The sequence below is a fragment of the Mercenaria mercenaria genome, chromosome 5 (genome assembly GCF_021730395.1).
Source record: "Mercenaria mercenaria strain notata chromosome 5, MADL_Memer_1, whole genome shotgun sequence".
NCBI classification, from domain to species: domain Eukaryota; kingdom Metazoa; phylum Mollusca; class Bivalvia; order Venerida; family Veneridae; genus Mercenaria; species Mercenaria mercenaria.
Genome location: NC_069365.1, coordinates 34,638,184 through 34,651,071, shown reverse-complemented (window position 1 = coordinate 34,651,071; position 12,888 = coordinate 34,638,184). Strand labels below are relative to the sequence as shown.

The 12,888-nt window shown below is 33.8% G+C and overlaps 1 protein-coding gene across 1 annotated transcript; it reads right to left on the bottom strand.

Moving 5' to 3' along the window:
• Positions 1 to 3,410: 3,410 nt before the first annotated feature.
• Positions 3,411 to 9,710, bottom strand: LOC123556807 (uncharacterized). The gene is made up of 4 exons (XM_045347790.2): positions 9,551 to 9,710; positions 7,164 to 7,324; positions 6,204 to 6,448; positions 3,411 to 4,240 (listed from the first exon to the last, which is right to left on the bottom strand). Exons 1-4 carry the CDS (start codon positions 9,642 to 9,644, stop codon positions 4,084 to 4,086), a joined length of 657 nt encoding a protein of 218 aa, XP_045203725.2. The 5' UTR covers positions 9,645 to 9,710; the 3' UTR covers positions 3,411 to 4,083.
• Positions 9,711 to 12,888: the final 3,178 nt, after the last annotated feature.

Below are 12,888 nucleotides of genomic sequence, written 5' to 3'. Positions count from 1 at the left end.
AACTTTTGTTTGTTTTCCGCTTTATTTGTTTTTATTTCTGTTCATTAAAATATTTTTGTCTCGTATTATCCTGTCGAATTTGTAGTCTTGCTATTGATTTAAAATTCATAGAGTGTCCTTATTCGGCAAAAGTTTTACGTGACTTCTGTTTTCTCAATACAGTTTCTGGAATAAAAGATGTAATAGAATCGTGCTATTGGTTTATTTTACTATGTCATGCACTAATGTATTAGTTCATTAAGTCCGTTTATTTGACTTGAACATGCGCACTCGTGTACAATAAACGTGTGTATGTCATGTATAGGAGGGCACTTTATCGAAAACATTCGTTTATTGAAAGAGTACCACGAAATAACATCTACTTTTTATTACTATTGTGATTTTATTTCATTATATCCAACAATAGAACAAAAACTAAATTTGAAATAATGTAAATGAAGTCTGTCATTTTGCCTTGTGTTGAAAAGACAACGTTAGTGATCATATTTGAAAATATACAACAGCAAAATTGAGAGAGAAAAAACACACTATCGCAGACATCGCCAATTTTAATCTGTGAAAAATTTTACAACAGTCCGTTGAAAAATGAGGGGAGGTGCATTCTATCATAAACGAGGAAAACATAATATGCTTTTTAAATCGGTAATATGTCATTTGTTACGACATTGACGGAAAGGTATCAGTGTCTGATTCATGCAACTGTCACGTACGTAGCGAAACATGTTTTAAAAGGAGTGTGTTGGTTCAAAAATATGTTATTCAATGTTAAAAAATCCATAACTGCAATTTATACACGTCACATATTTCCTTTGCAAAGACGTTACGAACGGATTTGATGTAACTGTTGAGCACAGGGAATTGTACCTATTTTTCAGTCAAATCATCCCATCGCCAAAGCCAGTTTGCATCTCGAACTGCTTTTTTAGGTTGCTAAACATGTCATAAAGAATATTTTCCTTGTAAGCGTATTTAAAGCTAAAGGTGGGTAAATTATTGCAGAGATATCCCTTTTCCGCATTCGAAATACTTTTGACAAGATCAGTGTGCAAAGAAAACTAACTATTGTAAAAATTCAGTTTATACTTTAATCAGAACACAAATAAGACTAATTTTAGACCTGTGGAATATTTCATATGATTTTCTAAACAGTTTCTGTCTTTTTATTCATAACAATCGTCAGTATTAAAAATCGTATGTCCAAAATATACCACAAAGTGGTAATATTCGCGTTATACACATATTTGATAAAAATGTTTTTAAAACATGTTTTGCCGAAACATCCTTACCCTTAGTGTTACTGAACTGCTTAAAAGTGAAAAACGAAATCAAGAATATTGTTGGAGGAATAGTCAGTCTTTTCGGCGTCATGACATACATTCGTGCCTTTCATGATGTGCCTCCGGTAAACTGCGTGGGCATAAGGTTATATCTTTACGTTACATTTTCGTGTAAATAGAATACTGAATTTGGACAACTTAAATATTTTAGATTAGAAACCAACACATAAATTAAAACAACCGAAAACACTTTGAAAGGTGTTGTCATTACAAGCTGGACTGATCGGGTCAGTGTGTATAGCCAGTTTTTCTTAATTGCCGTATTTACTTAACTGAAAGCGGTAACGGATGTACTTTGTTGTTAGATGTAACAAACTTATGTTTGTGTCAATACTTTGGAAATCGCGGCCATTTTTAGGCAGTAGAAAACAACATAGTTCTTTTTCAAAGATTTAGGTTTTTTTTTGTATTTTGGTACAGAAATAAATCCACCCTTGGTGCAAAATGTAACGCCCCCGTTGGCGCTTACACGGGGGTATACGGAATGTCAATAAGGTAGAATGATCTTGTCCTTGTGTCCGATCCTGGGGTTCCACACACTGATGACCAATATCTAAAACAGACATTGCAACCAAACTTTTACAAGATGATCATTATATATTTGAATAGATGTGCCCTAGAAGGAACATTTGCTATGCTTTAACTTGTTGTAAGAGTAAATGACAGCTGTCGACTGTGACGTATATGTTGCAGCGTTATCAAACTATTGTTTTTTGTTTGAAGTTGTTCAAAGTAAAACGCGGGCAAAGCGTCAAACGGGAAAGTTGTTCATAACGGATAGTATTTCCTCTAAAATATTCTAGATATTAACTTAGTTTACCTAGGTTCATGGTCGAAAAACTAGGATTAACGACCGATAAACTAGGTTTCTCGATTAAACTATGAATTTTGGTCGTTATCCTAAGTACACGAGCGTGAACCTATGTTAACGGGCGTAAACTTGGGTTCACGAGCGTAAATCATAGTTTACGAACGTGAACCTATGTTAACGACCGTGAACATGGGTTTACGACCATAAACATATGTTCACGCTCGTGAACATAGGATAATGACCGAAAATCATGGTTTTGTTTGAGAAACCTAACCTAGGTTCACGTTCGTAAACTACGGTTCACACTCGTAAATCCAAGTTCACGGTCGTAAAGATATGGTTCACGCTCGTAAACATAGGTTCACGCTCGTAAACATAGGTTCACGACCGTAAACTATGGTTCACGGCAAGCCAATTATCCAATAATTACGTTCTTTTGTCGAAAAACTAGGATCATCGAATACTAACCTATATTTTCGAGCGAAAACATAGGACAACGGGCGTAAACTACAGTTTACGCTCTTGAACCCATGTTAACGTTCGATCAACTAGGTTTCTGCCGTAAACTTGGGTTTACGAACGTGAACCTATGTTTACGAGCGTGAACTATGGTTTACGACGTTATCCGATGTTTTCGCTCGAAATAATAGGTTAACATGTTTTAACCTTCGAAAAACCTAGGTTAATCCTAGTTTTTCGACCGTGAATCGAGGTTCACGAAATTATTGGACAAATGCCACGTCTGTAAACTATTGTTCACGGTCATAAACCTAGGTTCACGGTCGTAAACATGGGTTCACGTTCGTAAACGTAGGTTCACGCTCGTAAACATAGGTTCACGGCCGTAAACCCGAGATTCATAGTTAATTTTATAATCCTAATATATCGACCGTAAACCATGGTTTACGTTTGATAAACTAGGTTTCTCGATTGAACTACGGATTTCGGTCGTTATCCTTTGACTATGGTCGTTATCCTATGTTTACGCTCGTGAACCCAAGTTCACGCTCGTAAACCATAGTTTACGAACATGAACCTATGTTTACGACCGTGAACTCGAGTTTTCAAGCGTGAACCTACGTTTACGAGCGTGAACTATGGCTTGCGGCGTTATCCTATGTTTTCGCTCGAAAATATAGGTTAGTATTCGAAAAACCTGGATATCGATCGTTAATCCTAGTTTTTCTACCGTGAACCTGGGTTCGCGTTATTATTGGACAATTGGCGTGTCATACCCATTTCTATAGAAAATGCATAAAGAGTGGCAATTCAAGATCTGTTTATTTTGGATATCATTCTTCTTTACAAAGGAATCACCGATGATGCAGAAAAACATAATTATCTCGACACACCATTTATCTCCATTACGTAAAAATCAATCGATAATGTGATTAATAACATGTTCAAACAATTTTGCAACGACATATTATTATGAAAAACTTGATGTGGCTTATACAATTAGAACAAGAAATGAGTCCGTTGTATTCGGCGAAACAAGCGAAAATGACGAAAGTGTTGCATATATAAAATGTAATCAAGGAGACAGGAGGCAATGAAGTAAACTTCGAATTTGAAAAATTATTTACTCATTGTGATGAAACAAATCCTTTTTAACATAGGAAATACATAATTACGTTATTTATTATATTGAAAACCGTTATTTATAAGAACGATTTGTGATAAAAACATATTTTCAGTCATGTAGCAGTATATAAAAAGTGAACGACAAAAGAAAGCACGCTTTTTACACAGGTTCGCCTTGCAATAATATTATCTATTTCAGGTAATAGAATTCGGAAATGTCTAACAACAGTTCAAAAGTGTAAGTTATTTGCATATATATAATTTCCATTCTGCTTTATAAAAATATGGAACAAACATGTTAACTCTTTAATTCTAAGAGATTGACATATATTCAATAAAGTACAAATTATATCAATTCCATAAATTGTTCCATCTGTCAGTTAGTCCCTCAAAGTGGTCCTGTAGTGATCCAATCAAATCATTAAACATTCCTGAAACGGCGTAAAGTCTGTCTTGTAGTGGTTCAGCTCCACAACTTGCACCATCAATCAACAACCGTGCAATAACCCTAGACAATACAAATACATATTTTCGTGCTTTCAGATATTGTCTATTTTATAGTTTGTCCAATTAAACAATTTCTTTAATTTAAAACATATGTTCATAAAACACTCAAAGCTTCTATAGCATATCATGAGTAGGAAGTTTTGAAACTGGAAACCTGATAATACATTCAGACATATATACAGTTAAAATGTTATTTCATTATCACTAAGAATATCAATTAAACTATGAATCGACATTCAATAACGGTTACCTTTGAAGCAGCAACAGATCATACTTGCCTTTCTAATGAAACAGAGGAAAAACAAATACAGCCTTATATTAAAACTGATACCTACTTTCTACCGCTATCAAATATGGCATAAATTTCGTCGATAAATATAGATAAAGTAGATAAATACTGGCAAGTTCTCTAATATTTATAGAAAAGTGATTTAAAAGAAAAAGAGTATCTTAAAGTCAGAAAAGCATAGACACAAGAGTTGTGTTTGAAATATGTATGCCCAATAATTGCCCGACGGAAGCATCTGCGTATGTGATTTAACTTGTTGTGACCTTTGTCCTAATGACCTGCATCTACTGGCTACAGACGATGATCGTATAAGGTTTAATGACTTAAGACCAAAAGCCATAAGCTGATATTGATAAGAAAACATTTTCAGTATCGATAAATATAGATTAAGTAGATAAATACTGGCAAGTTCTCTAATATACTGCGGCCTTGACCATTAACCAATAGACCCGCAACACAAGAAGGGTCATCAATTAACCTCGGGCTAAAATGGTCTTCATTTATTAAGGAGAAACTGTTTTCATTCTCAAGGTCATTGTGACATTAATGTTAGACCTTTGGAGCCCCAAAACTAAAGGATCATCTACTGTCGCCAGGCAATCATTATTTGAAGTTCGAAGGCAGTATATATAAATATTCTTTATCTAATGAGCCGAAACAAGTCACTGTAATTTTGACCTCATAATTTAAAAATGATTTTGTATGAACATTGACGACAAGTAGGCCAAAACGCCTTTCATTGATTATAATGGTAAATTTGTTTTCAGTCACAGGATGATTGTGACCTTGACCTTTCGCCTTTAAACTCCATTGTAGGCTCATATTTTTTCTAGATACTGATCGGAAACCAAATGGTCTATCGGCCGCCTCTCAGACAAATAGAAAAAGAGCAAAACAATATATCCCGTTTTCTTCCAAGGACAAAGCGATAGGGAGGGTGTGGGTGGTATTAAGCCTATTAATGAATAATTGTGTCCCTCAAATTATCAAAATTTATTTAAATCTTTTTTTTTTTAAAGAGAAAAAAGCATCGATAAGTATCAAACAGACATCGCCATTACATAATTCATCCCGTTTTATTTAAAAAAAAATGAGTGTGTAAATACATGCATACAGTAAAACATAGACAACGAGGACGAAACGAACAAATAAAGGATCACTGTGTTGCACCGCTTTGGAACAATGGCAAAACACTACTGGGTAGTTTTCACCGGTTTATGGTGTGCACATAACCTCAACGAATCCATGCCGTATTCCAGGGTCACCGCACAGTGCAAATAAAAGAGAATTACTTTTTTTTATTTATGAAAGAATGCATTTGTATAATGGAAGCAAAGCACGACAAATGTTGTGGCGCAGATGTTTCTGTATGCTTATAAAAGGAAAAGTCATTTCTAATAGTGCGTATCATCTCTTCGGATTTAATAATCTGGGTCTTTATGGGTAGGATAAAATGTCCTACTTTTGAACTGGAAATTGTAGACCATCACAAAATATGTTAGAAGTGGAGTAATTATATTTATATATCGTACTTAAAAGGCATTAAGTAGTAAACTTTCATCAAACTTTGAACAAGAGTTGTTACGGTCTGATTTGTCTAATTATTGCCGCTGATGAAAACTCTTTCGAATATGCAATGATAACAAAATACCAAGATTATATACGTAATACACACAGAGGTTTCCTGAGCCGGATCATACGTTGTATCTCCTCTAGACCAAAGATATTTTGATATGCTTCCGCGTTATCTTGGACAAATGAGCAGAAATCCTGCCCGTCTGGGTCAGTTCTAGCATTGCATTCGACAATACCGTCAGCACCATCGTCCCTGAGGTCATCACATCGTGTGGCGTAACTCTCATATACTGGCAGGAGGGACTTTGTCAAACATACACTGGTTCGGTTCATCCATTGATAACCCTACACAATATAAAACAAAAAGCATCTAATTTAAAGTTAAAATGTTTCAGAGTACACGAATTCAAAAGAATTAAAAGTTGCTTTGCACAAAGATACCAGACGTCTTAAAAATAAACAGAGAGGTTGAGATTACTATATTGTATGTGTACGCGTATGTATAGTAAATGAGATGTGAAACCAAAATTTGTAGTCCTGTTTGCGCCATATAACATATACTGTGTTGGTGCGCCGTAAAACCCAAATAACTAAATAAATAAATGTATAGTAAATCCCTATACATAATAATAATCGTCTACTGAAAATTATCCAATAAGTTTATTTAAATTTAAATTGGTCAAATCACGTGACTAAACTATGACTTTAGTTTAAACAGTATTTATTAAATGTATCATGTACATAAATCACAAACACACAATAAAATTTACAATCAAAATAATTTAAAGGATCTGAAAACAAGCATTCATCGAAAACTTATATTTATTCATTTCCTTGTAACTATTGTAACTATGACTTTGATTTTATAACTACATACTACATGGTACATGGTAAAGCTGTTGAAAAACTAGCAATACTCATTATTTCACATGTCTGGCCTTTTTAGAAGTTTTGACTGAAATTCTATTGAAATATACATAAAAGGATGCTACCGCAGATCTTTTTGTAATACATTTGTCAGAAATAAAAAAGACAAACTTTTTATTGCTATGCAACTAACTTCTGTTGTGAATTCATCCATCATATTGATGATTGTCCTGCAGAAATGCAGTCCAACATGTACAGCGTAACCACGGTGACCACATGGAAACCTTCTCTCGAGACATTCGTAAAACTCACAGCGACCCCATTCAGCAAGTCGCAAGCATTCGTCGCTCACATCTGAAATAAAAAGCACTTTATCATGGAAACCAGCATCTGTCAAATGAACAGCGACACTAGCCACAATTCAAAATATTTGCTGGTTGCCAGACAAATGCTATGCTTGAGAAATACATTTTTAACGTCGACACTATCGCACAAAAAGAGAATTCATCTACAATATATCAATACCATTGCCACCACATATGAAGCAAGATAAAAGTATGTCATTCTGTTAGCGAATCGTAAAAAAAAGGAAAATATTTTAAATACCAATTACTCACTAAAATATTTTACTTTTTGATATTTACTTTAACTGGAGAAAATTCTCATTTAATGTTTTTTAACTTTACCAAATATGTAAATTAATTGTGTATGCAAGCTTTTTACATAATTAAATTGCAATACACTAAATATATATATACGGACGAAAACAGCTAACCCATCTTTCAAGTATTTGCATTATGTCCACTAAAAGCAAGACATGTTATTATGTTTAATTTTTAATTATTAATCTTATTAACATGGTCGGTCAAACACTGTCTCTTTTGAACACAGAGCTAGGTTTATCTCTAAGAAAGACCTACCTTACTTCTCAGAACAGAAGAATATCTTATCAAAACAAGAAGTTTTATCCAACAGGTAAACCGACGTTAAACAAGAGCTGTCGGATGACAGCGCGCTCGACTATTCGAAGAATTGATTGAAGAATGGGGTCAAAATATTTCCATAGATTTTCAGACAAAAGAAAAAAATGGATTAAACAAAAAATGTTCCTGTATTTGTGGATTTCGATTAGTCTTGCAGTAAATGGCAATGAGTGACCATGATGGCAAATATGTTAAGTTATATGTTAGGCAAAATATGGACTTGTATAAAAAATTTAACTAATTTCCAAGTCCAAAAAGGGTCATAATTCAGTCAAAATAGTTGACAGAGTTATGTACACTTGCCTACAGATGGAAATCATGTTGATATACTAGTGTTAAAAGTTTCAAAGCCACAGTTCAAATAGTTTTAACAAAAATTTCAAAGTCCAAAAAGGGCCATAATTCAGCCAAAATAGTCATCAGAGTTATGTACTCTTGCCTACAGATGGAAATCATAATGATAAACAAGTGTTTAAAGTTTAAAAGCCATATGTCAAATAGTCTTGACAAAACATGGACATATACGAAAACACAACCAATTTCCAAGTTCAAAACGGGCCATAATTCAGCCAAAAAAATGACAGAGTTATGTACTCTTGCCTATTGATAGAGACTATAATACTGAACAAGATATAAAAGTTTCAAAGCCATATGTCAAACACTTTACACAAAATATAAACTGGTACGAAAAACTTTACCAAGATTTCTAAGTCAGAAGGGGCCATAATTCAGTCAAAATGCTTGATGGAGTTATGTACTCTTGCCTACAACTGCACATGGTGATGGTAAACAAGTGTTGAAAGTTTCAAAGCTTTATCTCAAAAGAGTTTGTCAAAATGTAGACTGGTACGAAAAACTTAACCAAGATTTCTAAGTCAAAAAGGGGCAATAATTCAACCAAAATACTTGATGGAGTTATGTACTCTTGCCTACAACTGGACATGGTGATGGTAAACAAGTGTTGAAAGTTTCAAGGCTTTATCTCAAAAGACTTTGTCAAAATATGAACTGGTACGAAAAACTTAACCAAGATTTCTAAGTCAAAAGGGGCCATAATTCAGTCAAAATGCTCGACAGAGTTATGTACTCTTGCCTATAACTGGACATGGTGATGGTAAACAAGTGTTGAAAGTTTCAAAGTTTTATTTCAAAAGACTTTGTCAAAATGTGGACTGGTACGAAAAACTTAACCAGGGTGTGAGGCCGACGCCGACGCCGACGCCGTGGTGAGTAGGATAGCTCTACTTATTCTTCGAATAGTCGAGCTAAAAAACAACAACCCTGCAGCCTCCCCGATTCGCAACCCAGTTCTTTCTCTGAAAATCTGATATGGTAGAAAATGTCGAAAAACCGTTTTAAAGTAAGTGGATTTTATATGAAATAAAGAACAGCCGGATTTAGTAGTGTTCAGCCTTAAGCTCCACAGATATTTTACTCGATACATCCCAAGCAGGCGGCGTATAATAAAAATAATCCCCGCAAACATGACAAATAACAAACAAATACTTTCTCAGAATCAGATGCAAGTACTCATTTTACCATTTTCTTTCCTGCAGACCTTTTTGTTAAAACAAATTAAGTTAGATAGATAACATACCTTCGTGAGGCTCCACCCTCGGGTCGCTGAACCACCAGGCATTACACGGGAGGGCAACAACAGCCAGTAGCAAAATTACAGTACACGTCTTCATTCTGACAACACAAAACTTAAATAAGTTAACACTAGTCTAACAGTCAAATCTGTTTGTTATTGATCACGTATCCTTGATTGTTATCATGTTTTAGGGTTTAATGTTTGATCAGGTTATCGTGTTTGATTATAGACATGATAGTGTTCATTGTCCTTAAATCACTGAAACCTAATTTTTGGTGTCACTGATAAAAGTAGCACACCTAGATTTTATTCAGCCGGATATAATTGTGCTATCATACATTATGTTTTGGAGAAGCTATGAGCTACTGTGGATTTGTGAAAAAAAATTCCACAATACCCGAAGGTTGGAGTGCATTGTATTTCTCAAATCCGCAATTACGAGCAATTTCTCCGACTTCAACCATTAATGTAATACTGATTGGTTTCATTAACAAAAATAACACAAATGAAACAACAACAAAGAATTATTTGAAAGAATAAACTATATAAACCCATTCATTTCATAGTCACAATCTATTGAATAAGATTGTAAAGTTCTCTTGGTTTCACTTGATATATAACAGGTAAAATCAGTTTTTCACGTGTAAAATTGATATTACATCTATATAATATAAATATTGAAAATTTGTACAATCGGTAGGAACACTCCAGGAATATCATTACAAGCACAAGGCAACGTGCTTTGAAGTCCCTTACCTCTGAAGTGCAACATATTTATGACAAATCTTTTCATTATCATGCAATTTCCCGCCTGTTTTTGTTGATTTGACATAACTTTCTCTCCTAACAGGCACTGTCTCAATTCCTCACAACTGAAAAAAAGAACACTGCTGTTATTTTGAAGCCTCATTTAGTTTCAACGTATTCCTTTTTATGTTTTTTTTTCTATATTTTGCAAACTATTACCGATCATACAGCCAATTGGGAAATATACAGTTCAGTAGAAAAAAAAGATTATGTACAATATGAAGTATGTAATGTATCGAAGCCATGCAATCTCAGTTGCTATTCATCTTGAATATTTTAAAATTACATCTAGAACATACATGTTCTCATTTGTATTGCCTCTTGACCTGCAGTTTAAAAGGTAGGATAAAACTGTTTCTCAATTGAACAAATTTCTAAATGTTACTTCAGCTAATATCTACTGTTTTCATGCATATAGACTGTAACATTTTATGAAGGTTTAAACAAACTTTATATTAAGAAATCAAAGCACCACTCACACCATGTTTCCAAAATGCTCGAAACACTTTCTAAAATGTGCTACATTATGAAAAATATTTTAGATCAAATATAAAATTAAAGTTTTGAGTATGTGTCAAAATTATGAAAGTGTGGCTTGACAAAACTGGAACTTATATGCAGGGTTCTAGTAATGCTAATGCTAATGCATTAATAATGCATTATTTTTTTCAAATAATTCCAAGTAATGATTAATGCCACAATTTTAGCATTAAAAATAACGCTAATTTAATGCCAAAGTTAGTAATGCTAATGCTAATGCTTAGCATTACTTAGGCATTACTTTCTGTATCACTGGAAATCCCAGGTTCAAGTTAACTTGGTATGAACCAGATCATATCCAGAGATATACCACAAACCTCAATCTGAAGTACATAAAATACAATCCAAATGTTCAGGTATGCATAATATTCTGCCTAAATACTGATAAAATTTAAATCATACATGGGCTATCTAGTTATGAAACATTTTTGAACATACAATTTTACTTAAAACACTAGCACTATTTGTTTGTAACCAATTAAATTTTCAATAACATTCACAGTGTATCTAATTTATCAATTAACACTATGCCACTGATAGTGATGTGAAAGACCTTAAGGCAGCTAGCTTTTACATGTCATGTCAAATTAGGCTGTTAGGAGAACATTAAACTGGTGCTTGACTTTCAACACATGTGTTTTTTTAAATAAAGTAATGGTAATGGTAAAAGAAAACTTCAGATATAATACAAGAAAGTCATGCATGTATTTAACTATAGATTACGTAGGTAAATACTGTAAAGCAGGCTAAACGCTCAAATCTTTGAGCAGCTCATGTTCATGAAATGCAACAGTGATAAACTATAATACATTAACAATATCAAGCACTGGAGACATAGACAGATACAAAATACTGTAGAATTTAAATCCTGTGTTTCTTATGGTGCTATTGGATCATTTAAAGTATTTCATACAAATTATATATAATCCCTAGTTGGCAGATTTGATTCATTACAAATGATAAATCTAATAAAGTCATGTGTTGCTGCTATGAAATGAACAACTAAAATGATTAAATGAAAAACAAACAACAAACAAATAGTGATTCGATTATAACATGCATTGATTTACAAAAAGTAATGCTAATGCTAATGCACCCTATGTAATGCTAATTTAATGCATTATTTTGACAAAAATGAGTAATACTAATGCTAATTGAATGCCGATTTTTTCTAAGTAATGCTAATTTAATGCATTACTTTTGCAAGTAATTATTAACAACCCTGCTTATATGTGAGAACAAGTGCCAAATTGAGACCTCCCCTTGACATTGTACTTCCATGTGTGACAGGATGGACGTACCGGGGACAATAACTATCAGAAAAAATCAACACCCTTAACAATATTTACAAATTTATTAACATAAAATGATTATTTAATATAAATGAAAAGTGAAAAAAAATTATTATAAAAAAGTAAGAAAAAAAATCTGAGCTCAGTAACTCTTCTATCAAATATAAAGTTCTAACACTGACTGTTCGTTGACACAGATGTTTCCGTTAACACTAAGTAGCACAAAAACTAAACAACATATCTTCAAGCCAAGTCCCTCTAAACTGTGAAAACGTTGACTCCGTTTTGGCTCCCTATAATGGTAGGTGATTGCATCCCTGAGCTGACTTCAGTGGATAGCAAAAGTCATCGTCTTTGCGGGTTACGGCACAACCATGGGACGAAAGCTCTGCGCTGGGAAAATCACATCCAGGCGAGTGAAGACAAGGGAACCGCGGGTATTGTACTTCCGGGTCGTGACATCACCAGGTAAAAGTCGTCTGGTGGAAGAAGCTAAAATATATAACATATGGTAAGCACCATAGCATAACAAATAAGTCAGGGCATAAAACTGCTCCTTTGGGTACACCATACCTCCGTAGGTTCCCCTAAATAATACGTGCTACTTATACAAAATATATGTGCTACTAAGTTCATACGTCACCTGATTAAAATACGTCACTTGTTACTTCCATTATTTCTAAAATTAATAACTTAAAAGTC